This window comes from Netta rufina (genome assembly GCF_964035555.1).
Source record: "Netta rufina genome assembly, chromosome: 4".
NCBI lineage: Eukaryota > Metazoa > Chordata > Aves > Anseriformes > Anatidae > Netta > Netta rufina.
The window spans coordinates 47,930,254-47,954,526 of NC_140127.1; the positions used below are offsets into that span (position 1 = coordinate 47,930,254).

General features: G+C 36.5%; 1 protein-coding gene across 1 annotated transcript in view; it reads left to right on the forward strand.

The window, feature by feature from the left end:
* Positions 1–900: 900 nt before the first annotated feature.
* The window catches only part of DLC1 (DLC1 Rho GTPase activating protein), a gene marked incomplete at its 5' end in the record, with an annotated part of 213,844 nt that continues 190,471 nt past the window's right edge, over positions 901–24,273 (forward strand). The window contains one exon of the mRNA XM_084285868.1: positions 901–1,953. Within this exon, the coding sequence (XP_084141994.1) occupies positions 901–1,953 (1,053 nt within the window). The remainder of the gene's footprint in view (positions 1,954–24,273) is intronic.

Consider the following 24,273-nt stretch of genomic DNA (forward strand, 5'->3'; position numbering starts at 1 on the left):
ACCAAGGTTGTCTTTGGTTTGGTTTTAGTTTGTTTTTTGTTTTTGTCTCTGGGTTTTATGATGTTTTTGAGGTAAGGAACATGCTCAAACTTTAAATTAGTTTTCCTAAAGTTGTATTTTTTTCTATCACACAACTACTACTTCCTGCAGTTTCATGTAATGTTTGTAACTATAACTTGTCCTGAAGAGAATGAAATGATCATTAAAATGAGAGCCTCTGAATGGCAAAAATTCTGGCCCAAAGCTACCCATAAGTGGAGTGGTTATAAGATTTAGAATAACCCTCAAGTTTTGTCCTATTTCTTTGTGAAACTGCCAAAGTACTTCTCTGGAGGGATATCCCTAAATGAAGAAGAAATACAAAATAACTGTGTGTGCAAAGCAATCATAAGACATAATGCAATTTATATCCATGGAAATTAATATCTTATGACAGATGTAGTGAAGAGAGTCGTTGTCAGAACTTGGCTCTTGAGCTACTTGCATATCTATGTGCCTATTTATAACATTTTTGTTTACTTGCTAGTGGAGAATAATCAGAAAAAGAAAGTTCTACTGAATTATGAGTACTGTCAAGTTTTGTATGAAAAGTATTAAAACTTTAAACAAAACAGTCTTCTAAATTCCTGTCCTTCTGGTCCCACAGTCTTATCTTGCTTTTACACTTTTGTTTAAACTGTTCTTTCCCTCTTTTTCTTTTTCAATTTGGAGTTAATTCAATAACCTAGTCTTTTTTTTTTTTTTTTTTTTTTTTTCCTTATTTTACTTATTTTTTTCATTTCTTGCAGATGTTAAAATGATGAAACCCTCTCTCCTTCTGGAGCAGCACACAGCAGCCATGACATCTCCTTTGGTCCTCCATGGAAGGTATGCTGTAGCCTGCTGCTGAACTGTTATGACATGTCTCTAGCAATCAGAAAGAAAAGCTGGGAAGAGCATGTGACCCAGTGGATGGGATTGGCTTTGGAGTCTGTGGAGTATAATACAGCATGTCGTCACGGACTCATAGCTGATAACTTGCAGACAAGTATGGAAAAAGATGAGGTTTTGAGTGTGGACCGGAAAGAAAAATGTGCTTCGTTTCCAGAATGCTGCCACAGTGGAGAGACGATTGGCTTCCCTGCAAAGCAGCTTGGAAATGTTTCAAAGGAGGTGGATGAAAATGATAACCATGAAGATGAGGAGCATTTTCTGGAGGCCAGCACAGAAACTTTAGTCCATGTGTCTGATGATGATGATGACTATTCAACACTCAACCTGGATAGCGTTAACTACCACATCACTGCTGTTGGAAGGGAATCAGAAGCTGAAGAAAATAATTTAAATGGAGCAGGCTCCTTAACACAGATGGTACCAATGATGGAGGGTAACAAGGAAACTGAAGCATCTGGCATAATTGGGGATATTAGTAAGAAACCTAGTTGTGACATAGTTCCTAAAGAGGAGATGGAAGAAGATACTTGTGGCAGTATTGGAAAAAGCCTGGAGCTTTGTAATTATGAAGTCTTAAATGATGTAGTAAGTGTAGAGAAAGAAAATCTTTCTAATTCTCCAAATGTGAAAGAAATTATTATGCCTGGGAAACAGCTGCTTCATACTGCTGTAATTGCACAACAGCGCAGGAAATCTGATGCTTTTAAAGATGGGCTTGGAAAGTCTGAGTGTAATGTGGTGGAGAGTGGGATTTCTTCTGATTCTTGCACCAGCAGTGATAGACAACCATGTTCATCAGTGGAATCCAGTGACTGCCTTATGCAGCCTTCTCCTTGCTCTCACATCCCGGCAGTGGAAAATGGTCTGGATGAAAGTGGTTTCAGAGAACCTCAAGCGGCCCCTGAAAACAAATGCCTTTCAAATGTCAGTTCAGCAGAAGATAGTCAGTGTTTACATTTAAGGAATCATTTGACCACACAAGAATATTCAGACAGTCAAGTGAAACTGCGCAAAAGAAAGGTAGGATGCTTGTAAACTGCAGAGGTTGTTTCTAATTTTTTTTTTCCCCCAGTTTCTTACAAACATGATTCTGTGACTTACTGATTGGAGATAAAATGTATTTTTCAGCCTTTTTATATTAACTTGCCAGTTTTTTTCTTCAAATAGTTTTGAAAAAAATGTGGCTGTAGAATTCGAGTTTCAGAAACTTTTAAAGTTTGAGAATAGCTGAGCTGTGAATTTGGAAATTCCTTTATATTCAACTCATTGTGTTTATATATATATATATATATGTTGCTCAAGGCTAAATGGATTAGCATCTTCAGTGGGTTTGGGTTTATTTTTATTTTTTCTGTTGCTATCAAGTATCATTAGCTGTTTTAGGAAAGAGATTGTGCCCAGAGGTTTTGAAATCTTACTCAAGAGGAACAGGGAAAAAAGTGGAACAAAACTGCAAGAGGAAAAAAAAATATGGAAAAATTTTATAATAGTTCTTCAGTTTTAGGTCAGCCCTATGAACAAAAACAATTTCTGAGTTTGAAACAATGTAATTTTAATGCAAGTAGAGAGTTACCCTTTCTACACAAAGTAAGGAAGAGTGTAATTCCAAACTTTTAATGGCCAGATTCCCCAGCAATAAAGCTCCCATTGGCTTTCGTGGAAGGAGTTTTGCTGGCTGTGACACTACAGGCTTCGTCCTGAAGTCTGGCTTTCCCAGCTATTCTGCTAATTCTTCCTAATAACTAGTGTCTAATTGTTTACTTATCCTTGCCTTTTTTTCATTTGATATAATCCATTTTTGTCTGTTTTTTATAAATCTGTTTTCCATTAATTCTGGCATTGTTTGTTGTTTTGTGTTTTGTTGTTGTTGTTTTTTAAATCAGTTGTAGTGTCTCGGTAGTTGTTTCACTGAACCATAAATCCTAGAGCACAAACTCACATATTCTAAAATACTGTATGCCAACACAGCATCCTGAGTAGCTGGTCCTTGCTCCCTGGCATAATCCCTTTACTAAAGTTAATAATCAAGTGATATGGTTTGAAACTGTGTGTAACTTTTGCAAAAGGTTTCAGAAGCTCTCAAAGACTCTTCCTTTAGCAGTTTATGCAATCACAGTTAATGTGGCAACTGTTTGACTGATCTTGTGGTAGCTATGACTCCAAGTTATAACTAAAAAACAGGATTAACCACATGATTAGCAGTACCAGAAATGCTAAACACCCATCTGTAAGTAAAATTTCAATTTTTATTTATTTTTTTATTAATTGATATGATATTTGAAAACTAGTTGATTATGATAACCATAGTCTCAACTGCTTTTTCTGCATCTCCTTTTTTACTAAGCATAGTTGCTTATATTGATACAAACATGTCATATTGTTAGCAAGATTAATTTTTATACTGTGGTTTCAAAACCTTATTTGAAAATGCAGATACAATTTATTTCTATTATGTACAATCACTGTGCAGTGACTCTGCCCACATTAGCTTTCAGTGTAATATAGACTTTGACTAGCTTTGATAGTGCTGGTTCCTATATATCTTCTTATTTCTTGTTTTGATGTCATGCACTCAGATTTTAAATGTAGGCTCAGAATTATATTTGAGGATACATTTGTTGTTTGCGTTTGCCATTAAATACTTTAATAGTGAGAAAAACTCAGAGAGCAAGTGAGCATAGAAAGAAGCAAAAAGAACCAGTTGCTTCAGGGAAGGTTGAGAGTTACATGGCTGTAGCAACTGTGAAGCCATGTTTGTAGTCAAGGGGGACAAATTCAGAAGGAGCAGATCTGAAGGAGTCACTTTGTAACATTTCAGTTTAAACTCAACCGACAACTGCTTGGCAAAAGGGGAGAGAGATCTGTTGCATCTGGTATTATTTATCTCGAAGCTTTCAGGACTCTTCTACAAACAATGTTCCTGCTTGTGGGATTTTATCACTTATATTTAATCATTTGCTATTTTACAAAAGGCTGTCTGTGTTGGTTATAATCTGTAATGAAAAATGTGCCCATGTTTACAAACTTTCCCTGAAAGCCGCTTTTATAACTTTAACAAAACATTAAAAAAACAACAGACTGGAAACTGAATCCATCCGTAAAAGTCAAGTATTTGCTTTGCAGTGACAGGAAGACCTAAGGAATTGGGAATGGTATATAAAACCTTTTCTCTCAAGGTCAGCAGTTCACACAGTGTAGTCAAGGCCTAAAACACACCACTGTCTGATTAATGCTCAGTGTCAATTATGGTTGCACATAAATATGTGCTCATAAAGGTCAGAATACTGGAAGAGGCAAATGGAGATGAATTGCTAAAGGTATTGGGGCACCCACACCTCAAGGTGTGGTCCCTGGGGACCTAAGTGCTGAATTTAGGTACTTTGATGACAGCTAAGATCTTAGGACCTCTGCATTGACATCACTCTGCTCTTGCTGGTACTAAATTCTTCTGAAAACCTGTTCCTCGTTAACATATTTTAAACTGCATTTAATTGTGGCAACAGTGCATGACCTCTCCTCTTATCTTGAGATCTGCTGCCTTCAAACTGAAGCTGAGGTGAGACAGTGTGAATCTGTTGTGCTCGCTCTGCAGATGAATGTAGGTTTGGGGGCTTAAGGGCTTAAGTTTAGCATCTTTGACCAACACTAGCTCCATTTCAGTAAATTGGTTTAGTCATGATGGATGTACTGACACTGTGGATGCTTTTTGCAGTCAGGTCCAGCTGTTACAGCATTCTTTGCTCCTTCAAGTCACCAGAGTTCAAATGGTTGAGGCACAATGCTCTCTTCTCCTTTGCTTTTGGAGAAAGACTTCTTAAGCTTCAGAAGCAGGAAGGACCTGAATTTAATTATGATAAATTAATGGTGTTAAGTCTAAGTGAAAAATCCCACAGTAATCTAACTTTCCTTTGATTTTTTTTTTGTGTTGATTAAAAGTCAATTCTGTTTATCTACAATATAAAGCTGATTGTTATTAATGACAGAGAAGCAAAAGCATAGATGGATTTATTAAATGTGGTTACACCAACTAATCCCTACTGTATGCTGTCCTGGATTATATAAATTTTAGATTTAAAGCAATGGCAATCGTACATTCTGATTTTCAAAAATTTGAATAGTCTTTGGAATGAATGAGCTCTAATGTTTTTAGCTCAGGGGAATACCGATAGCTCACATGTATGTTCATGTGTATAGTGCAATGGAGGTTTTAGTGAACAACTTTATGCAAAACCACAAAGTATTGATTATTTATTCTCAAGGGCACACCACGAAAAGGAGAAAGTGTAGTTACTATAGGTTGATTGTAAAATGGAAAAAAATAGCTATTACCCTGTAAATAGCTTTGCAATTTTTTCCTTGTGCTGTTTTACACTTTCTCCAAGCTGCTTGTTTCATCAAGATTAGCAATAGGCAGCAAAATCCCTGTTGGGGACTACTGAGTAGGTGCACAAGTGCACCAGAACTGTAACATGTTAGCTAAAATTGTTTTTCAACACAAAATAGCAAAGCGGGCTAAGGCACACAGTTAAGAACCTCTCCTATGAAGAGGTACACACAATTAAGAACAGTTTACTGAAAATCTGTAATTCATTGCAATAATTTAATTCGTTTCAGTCTCCCATATTTTGTGTTCCATACTGTAATCATATAAAAATATATAAATTTGCTGCTTTGAAAGCAGCCTTTTCCTCAGGCATCTCAAATCAATGTTCTTCTGCAGTGTTTAATAACGTTGTTATTTTCATAAACCTGTGGAAGAAACAAAGAAAGACAATATTTTTTGAGAACTCCATAGAAAGAGCTTTCAAGTAGATCTTCTAATAATAGGCTCTCTAGGACTTTTAAGTCAAGTCTAAGATAGTTCAGATAAACTTTGGATCAGAGGATGAACTTTTGGTGGCTTATCTAAATTAAGTATTAATTTTGAAACTTTTGGGGTTCTCTTCTAATATGACACTTCTGTTTTATTATGGAGATACTTGAGCATCTTCATCACCCAAGTGGTAAAGAGTGGCAATAAATTTTTATAAGATTAATGGTGATAAAGTGCTGGCTGCACTTCAGCAGTGAAATTAGAAATCAATATATAATTGATTTCAGGAAATGTTATGGATTTATTGTGCCTGATTTGAAATTTGTTATGTCAGCTCCATTCCTTCAAAGAAAAGATATAGCCTGGGATATTGCTTCAAGGAGAGCTAATTCAGGTATCAAAATAATTGGAGTATATTTGATGAGCTTTTTGTCAATTTCTCTTCATGTGCAATCTCAGACTGGATTGAAGTTCACAAAGAGATTTTGCTTATGTGACACTGAAAAAGAAATGAAGTAACAAAACTTTTCAGTGTATGAATCCCTCGTTGCTCTTTTATGGAATTTCTACATTTAGTGTTATCTACTAATAACTCTTTGTGGTGCCCTGCTTAGAAGCTTTCTGGTTTCAAACAGTTCATATGATCTCTAAGTCATCCCCAAAAAGACTGGAGAGTGTAACAATTAGGGCTATTTCCTAATGCTCGCTATTATTGTTACTATTTTAAGCCATGTATCTAGATTAAATGCTATGTGTTCTGCAAAGGATGCTTAAAAACACAGCCAATATCAGCCAGTATCAACAAGATGTAAATTATCTTTAAAGAAAAGATAATAAAGTAAATGAAGAAAGAAACCTAGGTAGAAAGGTAGCAACCCATTTCTGTATAGCTGTGCCTCTTCCCTACACTAAAACTTTGTGGTTCTTAAAGTGAGGTTTATCGTTTTCTGCACTGATGCTATAAAGTTTGTTCCATTATTACATCAATTACTATTATTTTAATGTGAAAACAAATTTGCTTATGTAAGTTCAGTTATTTCCATCCATCCACTTGAATATTCGTCTTTGTCCATGAGATGTGAAGGCTGATTCTTTCGTTATAATCTGTAATATATTCTGTATTACAAGGTTAAAACTATGTTATTTAGGTGAGTTAAAAAGTTAGTTTCTTCCACAAGCTTCTGCTTGTATCACCCTGTAAGCTGACTCCAGAGGAGTCTTACATAGCCTTACCTGCTAGCTTCATTGTCCCAGCAAGGTTCCTGGGAGAGAGGTGGTAGGAATGCTTCCAAGAAAAAAATCATAAAAGAGCTACCTATTTTACTGCCGTGATTTTCTTACAAACTTTTTCACTGCTGTCTCTACTATTCATAGCATGTGATCCTTTTCCGTTGAGTATTCAGTTGTCAGCACTAGATTCTTCTTGAAAAAATAATGTGAACCTGTTGTGAGAAACTGTATCCAACATTTTTAGATCGATTTCTTATTTTATTGCCACAAAAATGCCAGGCATTGGGTTTCCAGACCTGTCACAAGTATACTTTGGTGTCTTAATCCCTGCTTACCTCAATCCTGTCTTTGCTTACTGGTATAATCTAAATTAAAAATTAAAAAACTATTTTATTAATAATAAGCTGGAATAATTTAATTTAAATTTCCATTTTCATACCAGTCTTCAATTTATTTTTTTTTTTTTTAATTTAACTTAGCTCTTAGTGTATTTCTGTATAGAAACTGTTTAAGTAGGGATCCAGACTAAATTATTAGTACATAGCTATTTTTGGCAGATGTGGGCTTGTTAGGGATACACCCTTGTTAGGGTTGCATTGTAACAGTAACTTGTGTCAGCCTAGGAAAGACACGCACAGATGATAAAAATACAAACATAAATGAAATTAATATGCAGGAACACAATTAAAAATGAGAATATAATTTATATGCTATAGCTTGACTTGGCCATATGGAATTGAATTTACCTTATCATTAGATTTAGTTTGCAAATGTGGTTCAGCTAGAGCAAGATGACAGCTGTAAAGGTTAGTGATTTCCAAAGTCAAAGTCAATAATTTTTACTTCCATCTTTGCAAAAAAAAAAAAAAAAAAAGTGTAAATGCATTATTTTTTCACAGTTTTTCTCAGTAAGTATTTTTTAATAATTCTCTTGCAAATATTCTAGTGGAGCAATCCAACAAGCAGCACATGATCTCCTATGTTCTCCACTTATGATGACAATTAGAAATTCTGAAAATGTGGATAACAATGGTCATAACAGACCAAGGCTCTACAGGTTAAATCCAGACATTAAAAAAGTATTAATGTATGTCAGTGGAACTGCTGTGTTTTTTGGATGCGTTTAAGTGCCTTGCTGAACTTGGGTGTTGTAGTAATTTGTAACCTTAGAGACCACAGAAGCTAGTAACTTTAGAAGTATCTATCGCAGCAAAATTACTTTCTAATTATGGTTCTTTGACTGTATTTCCTGTATAATTCAGATGTACTCTTATGCCAGAATAGATTTGTTTTCATACATGGAGATGAATAATATAATCTTGGCATCTAGCGAATGTTTTTTCTGAGTTTTGTGAAGGACAGTGGAAAATACAAATTGTGTAAATCTGGAATTTCTGTTAAAAAATGGTCATTCAAACAATGGAAATTTTTTTTCTCATGTAAGGAATCTGAATTTGCTTTTGTTCCACTTCCACATCTCTTTTCATTTTCAGATGTACTTTCTAAAGGTTTTAGGAAATAGTATACATCTGTTTTTCCAAAGGCATAATGATAATATGAGTGCTATCAAAAACTGATGAGAGATCTGAAGCCGCAACAGCTTTTGAAAGGCTAGTTGTAAGCCACGTGTCTCAGAGCTACAGTCTGTAGTATTAGTACAGTGGGCAACTGAAATCAACAGTTACTTTACCACAAAGAATTTGCTGTATTTGCACATCGCTACTAAATGGTCATAATTTTCAAGGCATCAGGAAGAATCTGGCAAGAGCTACAAGTAAAGCAAAGTGAATAGTATGATTTCTTTAAAAACAAAACAAACTTAAACCATCTTGGCTGTCATTAATATTTCTCTTTTCTGCATTGAAAGTTACTTCCTAAATTTTATTAATAATAAAGATATAGCATAAAAGTCAACTAAAACTGTTGGATTGTATTTTTTTTAATTATGCATATTGTCTATGGTAATTAGTGGAAAGTGGTGTTCGTAAAGCATTTCTGTTAATTGGATTAGATGACCATGAATTTTCTCTGTTGCTCTGAGGAAAATATGTATCTTAAATATTATCTCCATCTGGGAAGCTGAAGAATGCTTTCCCACAGACTTCCTTTGTGTTTGGACTGAAGTATGATGTATTTCAAACAATCTGAAAAGTATTTAAAACAAGCTCAGTACAGGATGGGATGATTGCCAGGCCATTACAGTATAACCTTTATGCAAATTTTACTTTTGACACATTTTTGTGACAGTGTTCAGCAATAAATTTTAGAGGCTGCCAGCGTTGTCTAGACTGCAAACCAAAAGACTGTTGCACATCAAGTTATGCATTAGTTGGATTTCAGCTACCTAAAATGGTCATGAAAGTATTTGTATTTATATATGGTTCATAGTCACACAAGATCACTCCACCAAAGTGATATTAGACACCTCTAGGGATTAATGCAGAGAGCTTTAGTTTCATGCAGTAATACTCAGAAATTTCCAATCTTGTCTGGGTTCGAAATAATTCAATGAAAACTTGGGGAAAAAAAATGTTGTTTTAAAAATTAATTTTTAAGAAGTTGTGATTGGTAAAGGGCAATTATTTGCTGTATGTAGACTTTAAATTGCCAGTTTGAAGACATGATAAATAAATGGACCAATGACCGACTGCCTAAAATGGCATGAGAATAGCAATTAACACCACATTTTTGAGGGAACTAAGCTAAGAAATGAGAAAGGAATGTGCATAGTAGACAAAAATAAATGTATAGCTTCCAGAAACGTGAAGCAGAATTAAACCACTTGGGCAAAGCCTTCTGGATTACATGGGGCATCACCATCGTCCACAATACATTTTTCCATTGGTAAAAGCAAAATATATAAGAAAAGGAGTTTGCTTCCTGGAACTGTTCATCCTTCCTTTTCACCACCACAATGTTCATTTTGAATTAACAACTGAGGGAGAACGGAGATCTGAGAGGCATATGGAGATCAGCTTCCATCAAAACCCAGGCAGTGGAGCAGTAACCTGCAAAGTCAGTATCAGAGCACTCCCTCCTGTCTGTACTAGTAAGCCTTTGAAGCTGTAGCAAGAGCAGAGCAGCTTTTTCAGCACACCCATCTGTTGCAGACATGCCCTGTGCTAAAACCAAAAGCTTCTCTGTTAGCAGTGCTGTGCCTGGGGAGGGGGCAGAGAAGAGCAGCCCTGGGAGCTGAGGCTTTGCAGCAATGGCATCTTTGCCACTGCTATTGAGGAGTATTTGGCCACATTAGTATGGTGGTGGGTAAGTCCACAGGCATCTGACCAATTCCAGTAACTAAAAGCAAAGAAAGCAATGAAGCCCCCATGGGTTGAACTGCAGCAGGGTGGGAGCAATCTGCAAAATGTTTTCTGCAGGTTTTCTTATGCGCACTTCCCACCTTGGTAGTACCTTTGATCAAAAGCTACCTAAAAATGTATTGTTCATGCTCGCGTCATTCTACCACACTCTCTCTCTCTTAATGACGCTGTAGGAGGTTTGTGGAGACTAGGGGGTCTATGCCACAGATAGGGTGTATTGAACATTTCACAAAATGAAACAATACTGTTTCTGCTGCCAAAACACATTCCAGGCTCTGAAGGATATGGCCTAAAATGGTTATGAATTCAAATTCAGAGGGATATTCTTTCTCCTTGGGAAAAAAAAAAAAAAATGTGAGCAGCAATACAGCTTTCTGTATGTATGCATGACTGTGTGCGTGTGCTGGGGTAAATGTATGACAAATGTAAACCAGATCCATGGTCTCCTTCATAAGTCTCTCTTAGCTGTTCTCTCGTGCTTTTACAACAGTAGAACACAAGGAACTTGACTTATACACACTGAATTAATGAAAAATTGGCTCACTGTACTGTGAGGATGTCCTTCAATAATGTGCCCTGTTACAGCAATAACTTTCATATCTTAAGTTTCACATTGTTTTTGCAGTCTCACTTTACGTAAGAGTTAGAATAGCAAATGCAACACGTAAAATATTTATGTTAAATTGAAGTTTGTTTATCCTTTCCCGTGGGATGCCTCCTTCCCAAACATTTTTGCACATAGCAGATTCAATTAAACAAAGGTTCCTATTTGGATATCCTGTGTCTTACTCATTTGGGTAGCTTGTTTTAGCCTAAAATATATTATCTAATATATCTACTTTAATAATAATAACAAAACCTTTAAGGAGCTGATTCTGTTGTTTTACTGCAAGTTTTAATCTCTTGGCTGGTGTTATCTATCATTCTCCTTAAAAAAGTTTACACACACTGATGATATCATGGACATTGATATGTGTGAATCATGGCTGTATGGTATAAGGGCATGAAATACATGAAAAATCAGCAGTGCTAAAGCTTGTGCAGCACATAACTTTGAATATATTTTGGAACAAAAGTTGACATCTGTAATAAAAATGAAAGAGCATAGCCGCAACCAAAAATTTGGGAATGTAAACTAAGCTACTTTCCTACACCCAGATTTTCTGAAACCATCCACTTTTCTTCTGCTAAATGCCAAGCTGTATTTATCTCACACAAATTTGGACTTGATGATCCTTATGGGTCCCTTCCAACTTGGGATATTCTATATTCTATGAAATTTCATGGTAACTGTATGCATACATCACACCTCACTGCATCCACTGAATTCATTCCAGCACTATAAACTCACCTATTTACAAAAATTCCCTACCGCTTGATAGATAGTGACAAGCTGTTGTGGTAGATGAAGATAGTATCCTGTTCAAGCTTTGCAATTATATAGGAGGAAATGACAAGGGAGTGGAGAAGAGAAGAAATAGGACAAACAGGACAGAAATACTGAGAGACTGTAGGGGAATCAGCTTTAATCAGATTCTGAAGAAAAACATATATTCCTGAATCCTGCTGTCTTGGGGATAGTAACAAAAGCCTAAGATTATAATGTCAATTAATTTTTTTTCTAGGTCATCCACACTTTCAGTCAGACAAAAATGTTATTCTTTATCTTATCTGTACTCTTCTTGTCAGCATGTTAAGATCACTAATTCTTCCCTTTCACTCCTGCCTTTTCAGAAACACTTTGATTTATTTTTTTCTTCATTTCACACCTTCATCTCTGTGTGGCAGTATTAAACTTATAGAGCTTGTTTCTCCTCGTGTATGTAAATGAAAGATCACTCAGTGACTTGAGAATACTTTGTATTTTTCTCCTCGTGAGCATGATCATTTCATAGGGTTTCATTGCAGACTTAAGGCAGCAGCAACAGTCATAGAGCCCCGTGAACAGGTTAGGGAAGGAATATAAGTTTGCTGGAAGAAAAGATGAGCAACTTCCATGACTTGTACTCCACCTTGATGGATAGAGCTATTTCAGACATCATTAAGAGTAAGATTCGTAGTACCTTTGCCCAGCCATCATTTTAACATTTGGGTCAAATCTCTACCCAAATCCTCTTATGAGGCTGTCTAAGATGATCTGACACACACACCAAAAAAAAAAAAAAAGTGTCTTCTAACAACTTCATCAGCAGGGATAGCCTGTAGTTTCTTGGTCCCTAGTTTTGGACTAGTCCTTTCCATTACACTTAGTGACAGCTTGCACCCCAAGAAAACGCTTCCTGAGGGATAACCTTTCCACGTCAACAGCATTGCCTCATGAAGTGTAATGATGAAGGTTTAAATGTCAGCAGGGATGATTGCCTTAGGATTTAAATAAAAGTTTCTTATTTTCTAACTACAGCATTCAGCAGGAGTGTGTTTACCAGCAGCAAAACATAGTTGCAGAGCTTTGATCTTTACTTTGAAACATCTTTTAAAGTGTAAAGAAAACTCATCTATGCTGAGAACGGCATTAGAGGCTATTTCTGGAGGTTATATTCTGGAGAATCACCAGGATTCTGAAGGTGAAAGGACACTTCTGCAGTTCTCTCAACAAGTCCCTGGGAAAGTTAAAAATAAGTCTTGCTGTTTAAAAAAAAAAAAAAAAAAAAAAAAATTGGCACTTGTTATTTGAGAAAATTTCTTTATTCCAGGAACTGCCTCATGTAGCAGAAATTTATTTACCATCTGTGTAGACTTGAAAAATTTTCCATCTTACCAGATACACAACTGAAATAGAAACAGATTTTCTGTCCCTATGCTTTCCACCGACCTCTGCTTTAAGAGAGTGTCGTTTTGAAATCCTAAGGCATTTTTGTGTTGACCAATGTGGGATAGTGCAATTATAGCCAATCTGTCAAACCCTGAACTTCTGCTGGTGACCTCAAGGGAAGTCACCTTACTGTTGCTAAAGCACATCATTTGGGGGAGGGAGAGGAGGAGTTTGCAGAGCCAGTAGCTGAAAATATGTTCTTGTTTTAATTACTGTTACAGCTGTTTTAATTGCTGTTACATTACTGACTTCTAATCAAAAAACAGTCATTTGAGAAACAAATTTTTTTCATTTGGGTACAGATGTACTTCCTTAATTTCAGAGCTCTGCAACTGCAGGGGGAGGGAAAAAAAGGATTAAAACAATAATTGCTGAATCTAGAAGTAACTTGTCCTTTAAAATGCAGAGCAACCTGTCTGTACCTCTGCATATCGCTCTTGAGTGCTCACATGAATACTCAGGCCAGAAATGACCACAAGCAATTCCTAAGGGAGAGGAGTGGAAAAAAAAGTCACTGAGGAGCAGATATCAGAATAGGCAACTGTAACTTTTGTTTGCAATTCCTGCTTTTTTTTTTTTTTTTTTTTTTTTTTCAGTTATTCTGTGAGTACATTTTACTTCAGTGTTTATACATGCTGGGGATTCTCAAGGACCTCAGTGGCTGATTGTAATTTGAGGCTGAGATGTCTTTTGATCTCATCTACTGAAATAATACTTGTGTGAGGAACAAGCTTGGTGCGAAAGGCAGGTGTCAAAACTTCCTCTTTGAAGTCCGGTGTGTTGATTTGATAAAGTATGAACTCTCTGTCATTATTATCACATATTTTTTTATGCCTTATCTATTTTTACCATCCTCAGTGTTCATTAGGGCTGGCTGATTGGTCCATCACAGATGCTTTTGCTCTCATTATTCTGAGCCTTTGAACTAGTAAAATTATATGAGATATGATATTGCTTTAACTGCAAGTATTTATTACCCAACCCTTTATTCCAACAATTTTGACCTATATTTTAAACTACACTCTCTTTTTTGGACTTAGTTATAGCATTACTACTTGACTACTCGTGGTTAGGTAAGATATGTTATATTTAAGTAAATTTATCATATAATGGTTAAAATGAACACGTGTGAATTGTAAGCCATTCGATGTTCTTTCCTGTTGCTTATAAGTAACCTATCATCCCATAATGAGGAAACTTGAACTTATATTCTCAGAATGCAATGGCATGTATTACTCAACAACCTCAGTGGTAAAATGTGAGTTGCGGTTCCTAAAGTTTTTCTCATTGTTTTCAGTTAGGTTTGTGCTAGTGGGTTAGGGCACGTACCTATTGTAGTGTTTTATACTGGGCCAGGAACATGTTTTTGAAGTGAGTTTACTGATTGATGTGATAGAAAGTGTGATAGGCGATGTTGTGGAGCCTGCTCAGAACATGCAAACTGGATTCCTTTTGGTGGTCCACTTTAGTATCTTGCATTAGCTTCATGGCTGAGTTGACTGATGGTAATGCAGTGCTCCACAAAGAAAAAGATGTATTTTAAGATGGCCATTAGCCAGGGAAAATTCTTCAGATATTAGGGAAAAAAAAGGATCTCAAAGGGTAGCAGATACACATCTGCACAGTGCAGCAGGTATAGGTTTAAAGAAGGAAATGTGAAACCCCTGCTCTGTTCTTAGTACTGGTCACAGCATCATACACCCGCCATTTGCAGTATGAGGGTACTGCAAAGCTTTCCAGTCTCTCCTCCATTCCTGGCAAAACTGGCTGCAAAACATGTAGCTGTTATGACTGGACAAAGTTAACTACCAACAAATCTTCTCAAGACGGATTTTTAAAAGAGGTCAGTATGCTGCAGTTTCCTTTTAGATGCCTCTGATAAATACTCCCTGGTAGAAAAATATGGGTTCGTGACTCAAGATTAAAATTTAGCCCCTAAGCGAACTTAGCAGTCTCTTGAGGTTTTTATACTACAGTTTTTGTTTCAGCTGTCTGAAATGCATCAGATCCAATGTAAAACTAGAGAAAAATATTTTCCCCCTGTGCTTGTGCTTTCTAGTTCTCTCGCTAATTCCCAGTAGTCTTGTGGTAATTTGTTCATTCTGTTGGCCAGCTGTTCAGCTCTCCATGAATGCATCCTCCTGATGTGCATTTCCCAGAGTTTTACAAGTCAGTGTCCTATTGCACTTCAACATAAAACATTGTCAAAAACAAAACTATATACTGCAGATGATCTAGACAGGGAGCATAATGCAAGCATAATCAAACTCAGTCTGAAGAAGTGATGAGTGAGAAAGGAATGAGCATTACATAGTGTAAACACTTAATTGATTTTAATATGTCTGAAGTGGAAATAGAGAGCCTAGGTCTTATATACTAGCTTTCTTTTACTTTCTTAATTACTGCCTGTAGGAGAAGGGAGCTATTTGCTCATCTATTACTATTCTGTAGGCCCTTGATAGTAGGACTCTACCAAAAGGTAGTTAGTATCCCCCACCGTTGCCATAAAGATTAGCTCCAGTCTTTGGTAAGGACAGAATTGTGCGCTACAAAGTTCTGGTTTGGTTGTACAAGGGAAAGAGAAAGTGTGTGAGCAGACTGAAACAGAAATAGCTAATTTGTTCCCTAATACTCATGGAACACATTTTTCACCAAAAATGGCTTGTGGGATTACTAAACACTAAGTGTTAAGGGAGCTGAAAACAGGGATGGTTTTACTCCTGGTATTACCCCAGGATCTTCAAGACAAAAGAGAAATTCAACAGTTAGAGTTCATTGCACTCTCCTGGTTATCTCAAGGCTTTTGTATTTATTTTTTTTTTTGGTATCAAATATGCAAAGGAAATACTTGTATACACAGTTTTATTTTAAGACTCTTGTTTATTGTGAGCCCTAACATTTGATTCAGTGGTATACAGTGCTTGGATTCAATTTGAAATATAATTCCTTACAGACGGGGGGGAAGAGGGAAGGAACTCTGGTGTATAGAATTGTGTAATGGTAAGTATGGTTTATAGTGGATATTTTGGATCTGGGCCATTTATCTAGTTAGGATGCTCTTTTATTTAACATTGTCAAAGATTTACACCCAGGTCATAATGCCATCAAGCACAGCAATGTGGTCTGTGACTTAACCCAATAATGCTCAAGGATCCTCCATGTGTCAGGAGGAATCTCTGGCATCTACTTCATTACCTTGTCGGTCATGAATGGTTCACATTACTCCATGACAAATGGTGAGATTTGTCTTCTCTACCATGACGAAAGCATAAAATCTTCTCTCTTTCTCTGGGAGCCTCCATGTTGTATGCATATGTATTATATGGCATTGGTTTTGATCATTTTTGGCAGCGTGTGGAACAGTTGCTTTGTGATTATATCACTTTGCATGCTCTGTAGGGAAATAAGATAAGCATTCATTTGTTCTAGTTCAGTCTGTCCTCTAGAAATGATCTCCATCTGCATCTTACTTTTGTCTTTTAAAAGGCAGTAGGAGAGTTTCTAGAAATATTCATTATAGAAGCTTTTTGTTAAAAAAAAAAAAAAAAAACTATTTCATTTTTATCACATAATGTCCAGTAAACATCCTACCTTGTTGATTTGTTGTTTAGAGAGATTCTAGCTCAAACTCAGCACACCGGGAGAAGAATTACTGATAGCAACATCAGTGCAAGCATAAATAAATCAAAGCAGAGAAGTCCTGTTATTTATTCTGAATCAAAGGTGCTGGTCTGTTAGGGCTGGAGAGTTCTCTGAATTCCAATACATCTTTAAATCCTAAGGGTATACCATGTAGTCAAAATGAGCATTTATGTGTATTTTCACTTATGACAGTAAAATTCTATTAATTACATAACTTATAAAAGTATTATCCCAGTCATAATAAATTAATGCATATAATAATATAATAAGTCAAAAAATAGAAAAAGTATTTGGCCATATCATGGGTATTTTTGTGAACTGTGCCTATTTTTGTATTTTGGTATTTTTGTAGCCTGTGACTGACCTTTGGTAGCCAGAAATTTTGAACTCTCAGGAAAATCTGTTAATAAATAACCATTTTGTTTGCTTGTTTGTTTTTGTTTTGTTTGTTTTTAAATTAAAAGCTTCCTCTGGAATAAAATAGTAGTGTTCCTATCAGGACGTTATCTTTTAGGAGTGTTCTGATTACTTCTGCCAGATATTTTAAGGAAGTTGTCTTGGTAGTCACCAGAGCCATCCACATTTCCTTGTTTCCTAGCATGTAAGAAAAGATGCTTTCTCATTAGTGATGGAGATATTTTTGCTGAGCTGTATCCACTGACAAATGAACTGTCTCACCTGGGACAGGATATGGTCAATGCTGTGGGGAGGCAGAAGCAGCAAAAGGGCTGGGTATTTTGGCTAGGAGGAGATAGAAAAATAACAAATCTGGAAAGTTGCTTATTTATCTTTCACTTACTGCTGTGCCCTCCCTATCCATAACCATGGAAGTTACACAGAAGAATCCTATTTTTTGTTACCTGCTGCACTCATTGTGCATGACAATTGCCCTATCACCTGTTCATAAAAACATTGAAAGTGTTTAGTGACTATGTGAAAATATACTCCTAGCAGGCCAGAGAAAAATTCCCAACAAGAAAGAGACCTCTAATATTAACATTTCACTTAAAAGAACCGCGTTACGGGAGCCAGCGTTCCTACAATTAGGCAATCTCTGCTAAATTATGCTGCAGTGGAATTTACTAACCGGAAAGATAATGCTTTTTCCTTGAAAGAAAAACTCAAAAGATTTGATAATTAGCCCTCAGAGGAGTCCATTGGTTATTTCACAGCTGTGGAAAAAACAGTAGAGACCTTATTTATTGACCTAGCTATCTGATAAATTGGGAAGAGATCAGTGTCACGGAATCTTTTTGAACAGACCACCTCCTGACACTGGGAAAGATCCAGATGAGGTCAAAACCCTCAGCTTCCTGTCTCAGACAGGAAAAGGGGGAAAAAAATCTGATAAACATAAAACTACACAGAGCTGCTTTGGAATTCTCTGGAGATGAAGAGAGGTGGGGGCAGAACATTTAAAAAAAAACAAACAAACAAACAAAAAAAAACACTTGTTAAATTTATCAAGACAGTACATGCATTCAACAAATATCAAGAAAACTCTCATTTACATTTTTCCAGTTTGATTACACTGTCAGAACTGAGACTGAAACATGAGAACCAGTAATGCAGCATCCCCCACAGGCACGGTCATAGTGAACACAGTTCTTACCCTACTAACCAGAGCATTCAATACACTTCCAAATGTTATCACGCCAGGGATGCATCAGAGAAGGTGGCCAGCGCTGTTGCTTAGCTTCAAATCCTGCTTTTAGCCTTACGAGAAACACTTATCCTGCCTATCATTTTCAAATCCTTAAAATGGAATTAAAACCATTTTCCATTGTCACAGAGCACTGGGTGGTTAAATATAAGACACACAGAAAACATTGTAGTAATAGGAGACATAAAATTATCTGAGATACATTGGTAGAATTTCCTTAGAAGTTTTGAAAGCTAATTTTCAGTGTTGCAGTATTGCTTCTGCTTGTTGTACTCCCTTATATGAAGTATGATTCATCTAAGTATGATGATATTCATCATACTTTAGATGAATTTCTGATGCTTTAAAAGTCCCACACAAAATAACCTGTAGGTGTGCTCTTACACATTTGCATGTGCTTCCTGAGGTCTCTAAACAGAAGTTTGAGGAAAATACATTGCAATTTTCCCAATGCCTTTTTCTGCAGTTCTTCTCCGTAAGCAAACATTCCTCTCAGCTCTCTATTCATCTCTTTTCTTTTCAGGAATTTAATAGCCTTTTCTGATAGTATGTACATATCAATACGACTATTGAACTTAATTGCACATTTAGAGACATTTATCCTCCTAGGCATAAACATCTCTAGTGGCAGCAGAGTCTAGCATGAATGAAGTTAGAACCATTCCTTTAAAACAGGAAAATAAGCCTTGGAAAACAGAAAAAGAAACTCTTGGAATGAAAAAGCCTCTCCTGTGTGTGCTTGTCCTGGACGATACACACAGCAGATGGACAGAAATCACCTAGTTGAAATCCTAATTTTGTTGCTAGCAAACTCCTGATTACTTAAAAAGGCCTCAGATTTCATCTACAGTCATCTAGTAATCTTGCTTGATGATAAGCTCTATTATCTCATTATTTATTTATTTTTTTTAAATGAAGAGGAGCCAAATGGTATTTTGCATGTGTTAATAAACACACTTAGTGAAACAGACATATTGGCATTTGTGTCCCGTTGATGTGAGTCAGAGGAAGCAGGATTTAACTCAAATAACAGTGGAACTAAAGTTTATAAATATTTTATTGAAAATTGTAGTTATGCATTTATCTTTCTTCAGTGTGTAGACAGACGTGTTTGATAACAATGACGTTTATTTTAACATTAAATTGCAATACAGTGAGAAATATTTTGAGATTCCACATGCCTTGTTCTTCAAACCCATCAATCCCTGGTCTAGGACTGTTGCTATAATTTGTCCAAATGTTCCTCAGGTCTGCAGTGTTCTTACTGTCGTTCTTCCTTGGGGAGGCCAGCTGGTGCTGCCTATAAATTCACTATAGCTTTCCCTGGCACTGGCTGTGGAATGGGACAGGATCTTTCCCCAGACATGTATTTCTCCGCATTTCTGAGACTGTGGTTTCATGCTTTTGGCCTCACCCGTGAATCAGTAGCTGGAGCTTTCATGCAATGTTACTTTCTTCCTGAGTGGATTCTGTCATGGTGTGTCTTCTGTTAAGCCGATAAAAGTTGGCATACACCACAGATAAAAATCAAGCCCAATAACCTGATATTAAATATATGTATAAAATCATGTAGGGTTGGTAATTCTTCAATTCTACTGGGATAATGTAGTCATATCTCATGAGATAATGCTTGATTAAATTGAAAAAAAATACTGGAGTACACTTAAATGCTCTCAAGCTAGTTATCTCAAGTTCTCTAATAGAAACATTTTGATTGTATGAGGACATACGCTAATCTGTGCCAGCTGCTCTGTCGTTAACTATTCCAAAAGCCTCATTCTCCCTCCTCAAGCAATTTTTTTTTTTCACTGCAGACATATTTCATGCAAAAGCTATGCCGGCCTTTAAAGATGTTTTAGGCTTTTGTCACAAGATGCAGTGGCAATGTTTATTTTTATTTTTTTATTTTTTTTTATTTTTTGATATTAGGAAACCCTACATCTCAAAGGTTTTTAAAAGAGTAGCCAAACATCATCTTATTTCCTTCTTTATGAATTTAAATACCCATGCAGTTGTATGGTTATTATAGGACAGAGAGAGAAATGTAGAGGATAGAGTAATGTTACTGCTTCATCATAAAGATGAACTATTATTTTTAAAGAAGATAGTAAAATTTCAATCAAGCATGAGTCTATTCATTTATTTGTTTGCCACGTCTGCCAGTTAACTGGAGATGATATCCCATTACCAAAAGTCACTGTTTGTGTTGCACCAAGGGAGTCTTCCAAGATGAACAATTTCTGAAGTGTGAATCGTAGTAAAACCAGTTGGACTTTAATTCTGAAAAGCAAAGGATCAGGTCTCAAATGAAGATTTGCATTTCGTTCTGTTGTTATCAACAAAACTTTAATTTATGAAAGAAAAAAAAATAAGGTTAAAAATATACATATTAATGCTTCCACTTAGGGCAGATTTTGAAACAAACGTTTTTACTCCATGCTTTGGTGGTTTTATGCTTTTTGCTTGAGGACATGCTATTGTTACTACATCATGGTTTTATGATTCATTAAACTTCTTCTCTGTATATGTAAGCGGACACGTCTTAGTGACATACCATAGGCTGCACATTGCATAGTCGCAAAGGGGAATGAGTCACCTGGAAAAGAAGCCTGCCCAGCTGGAAACTGTGGAGCCAGTCCAGCTGAAATAGACGTGTGCAAATTTCATTTTTATTTTGCTTAATAAAAAAGCTTAATAATTACATGGCATGTGCTTATGCATCTTAAGAGGCTGAAAAACTTAGCCTGATTAGGTATTTCCATAGAAAAGAGTAGCCAGAATTGTGGACTTACTGATTTATACAAGCATAGCATTTTGGCTAAAAGATTTAGCATTTAAATTGTGCTTTTCTGGAATCCAGCTACAGTAGTATAAACAGATGTGTACATGGGAAACATTAATGCATGCAATCTCCTTGCTAACTCTTTCTGATTCTTTATTATCCATTGGTTATCTAGTTTACCAGCACTCCCTGAATCTTGACATTTCTGCTCCCCCACCTTTTTTTTTTTTTTTTCCCAAAAAAAGGTGTTTCTATGTGGGTGGCCTACAGGAGAGACTCCTTATCAGGTAGTGTAGCAATAGGGTAAGGGGTAATGGTTTTAAACTAAAAGAGGGGAGATTTAGATGAGATGCTAGGAGGAAATTCTTCACTCAGAGGATGGTGAGGCACTGGCACAGGTTGCCCAGAGAAGCTGTGGATGCCTGATCCCTGGAAGTGCTTGAGGCCAGGCTGGATAGGGTTTTGGGCAACCTGGTCTGGTGGGAGGTGTCCCTGCCCATGGCAGGGGGTTGAAATTAGACAGTCTTTAAGATCCCTTCCAACCCAAATAATTCTATGAGTCTACATTGGTGCAGAACAGTCTGGCTGTTAACAAGTTTCTCTGTCTTGTTAACAGCTGGATTCTACCAACCTGAAATTGATTCACTAAATCATATTTGGAGATTAAATAACACCAACTGTGAAGAAAGGACCAGTTAATTATCTTATTCTCTTAACTTGAAAGCTGGAACTACTGAAAATATCCCCCAAAGAGAAGCTGAGGATTCGTGAAAATCAGGACAGGCTGATTGCTGGTCTCTCTCTTTACACTCTGATCTCATAAAGTCAATTAGAGTGTCAGACTCTTGACTTAAATAATTCAGTGTCCAACAGGCACAATCCCTAATCTTGTCATTAAACCCAAGAATTAAAATAGTTTCACCACTTTCGCTTAGCACCAGTCTCTAAATGCACCGAATTTCTACAGCCCCATCATTGCAAATGATAACGCCGCATAGGCTCACTAATGTGCCCAGCTGATCCAAAAATAACACTATGAATTCTTGGAGCTTATATTTGGATTTCAAAGACCTGTCAGAAGCCTTCCCATGGTGCTCACTAACAGTAGAGAGATATCTTTTGTTGTATTTTAAGTGTATCATTTGTCGTATCTACTAATAATCTGTCCCATCCCTTTGTAGTTAAGATTACAGTAACTTTTGAATTATTTGAAACTGAAGTAATACTGCAGTAGTCTATGACTCACTAAATATCACTGGGATAACTATACCACGCTCCTTCCCACAGCTCTACTCACTGATGTTCCACTCAGTCTTTATTTGGGTGAGGCTTAACTTGGAAACTAACTTTTAGACACGAGTGTTATGATTCCTTCAATAGGTCCATCTTGCTGAGCATGAATTATATGCTACCCTACTTGCATAACCTGAAAATCACTTAGAATCATTTCATTGAGGTTGGAAAAGACCTCTAAGATCATCTGGTCCAACCCTGAATCTAACGATACCAAGTCCACCATTAAATCATGTCACTAAGCACTAAAAGCTACTGTTCAAGTGCAGGAGTTACCTAGAGACTAAATTACACCTTATCCTCTCTAACTGGCAAATCTTGGGAATTTGGGGTTATTTTATTTTATTTTTTTTCACAGAAATTCTGCATCAAGGTAGGGTGACATCACTGAAAAGATAGATTTACCGAGTTAGGCAATCATTTCTGGTTATTTCATAAACTGTGTTCTGTCTGCAGCCACAGATGTGTCATAGGGGAGATTGACTTCGTTCTCTGTTCTTACTGTGGCTTAGTGGTTACAACCAGGTGTTTTATGCTGCTTGGTTATTAAAGTCTTTGCAGTTTTAATAGCCTATGTTGTTTGTTTCCTTATGTCTGTGTTTATGCTCTTTTTTTGGATCAAAGATGCAGAGCCAGACATAACATGCCCCACAGCTGCTCTGCTATTCCCCTACTTCCTCAATATATGCTCATTGTTCATTGCAAATGTGATTGTGCTACCAATTTTTTAACTCAACCATATCCCCCACAAATGTAATGTGTAAACCACAAATGTCAGAATCATATTTTCAATGACAAAATACAGACTAACACTCCATGTAACTGGAAAAAATAGGTACTTGTGGCTCAGGGAGACAGACAGAAAAAAAAAAAAAAAGCAGAAACAAGATTTTCCTCCAACACTCCTGAAGACAATGCTTTCCATATTTAGAGAGATAAAGATATGCTTCAAGATAAACATTTATTTCAGAGAAACTAACTTTAATATTTCAAGCTGAGGAACTTAAAGGAAACTTCACTCTGCCATTTGCAATGCTTATGTTTGTGATCTCTTTCTTAAAAAAATCACTTGAAGGTAGAACGGTTGAATTAGAGAGCCGTGATTTGTGATCATTGCCTCTTAACCCTAGACTTTGGAAACTATATCACTACCAGAGCAGTTGACCATTCTGCAAGATTGTGTGGATCATTGATGATCCATTTAGTGGCCCCAAATCAGTTGAACTAACAGAATTGGTTCATGTCAGGTAAGCCCATTTCAAAGCCATAGAAGTTAGTTCAGATTTTTCCAGTGGCCTGATGCAGGGTGAGTTAGGCAAAGGGCAAGCTAGCGTTTCTGAAAATATTTGAGTAAATTAAGTAATTTGCTTTGTCTACTTCTCTTGAAGCTGAACTGTTGATATTACTCTCATGACATTAGGGAATGACAATCATGCCATGCCGAGATTCTCAAAGATATACAATTAAATCTAGGTGAATAAGTTTTCCCTGCAATATATCCAAGCTAACAGCTTTTTCAAATACCTTCTCAAAATAGTGATGTTCAACACTTTAAAAATATCCCTTGCTAGTTGCTGTTCATAACTGAACTTTCTATGCTACATTGACCACATGAAGCTTCAGGCTGCTTGTGAAGAATAACAGAAGACCCCAAAATCTCAATTTCATATTCTCTTTAGGGTTATTTCTTTGTTATTTGTTTTTCCTGTCCTGAATACTACTATTTCCAAGGTTCTTTGCACCCTATTTTCTTGGCATGCATGAGTTTTATTCCATCTGTTTTTT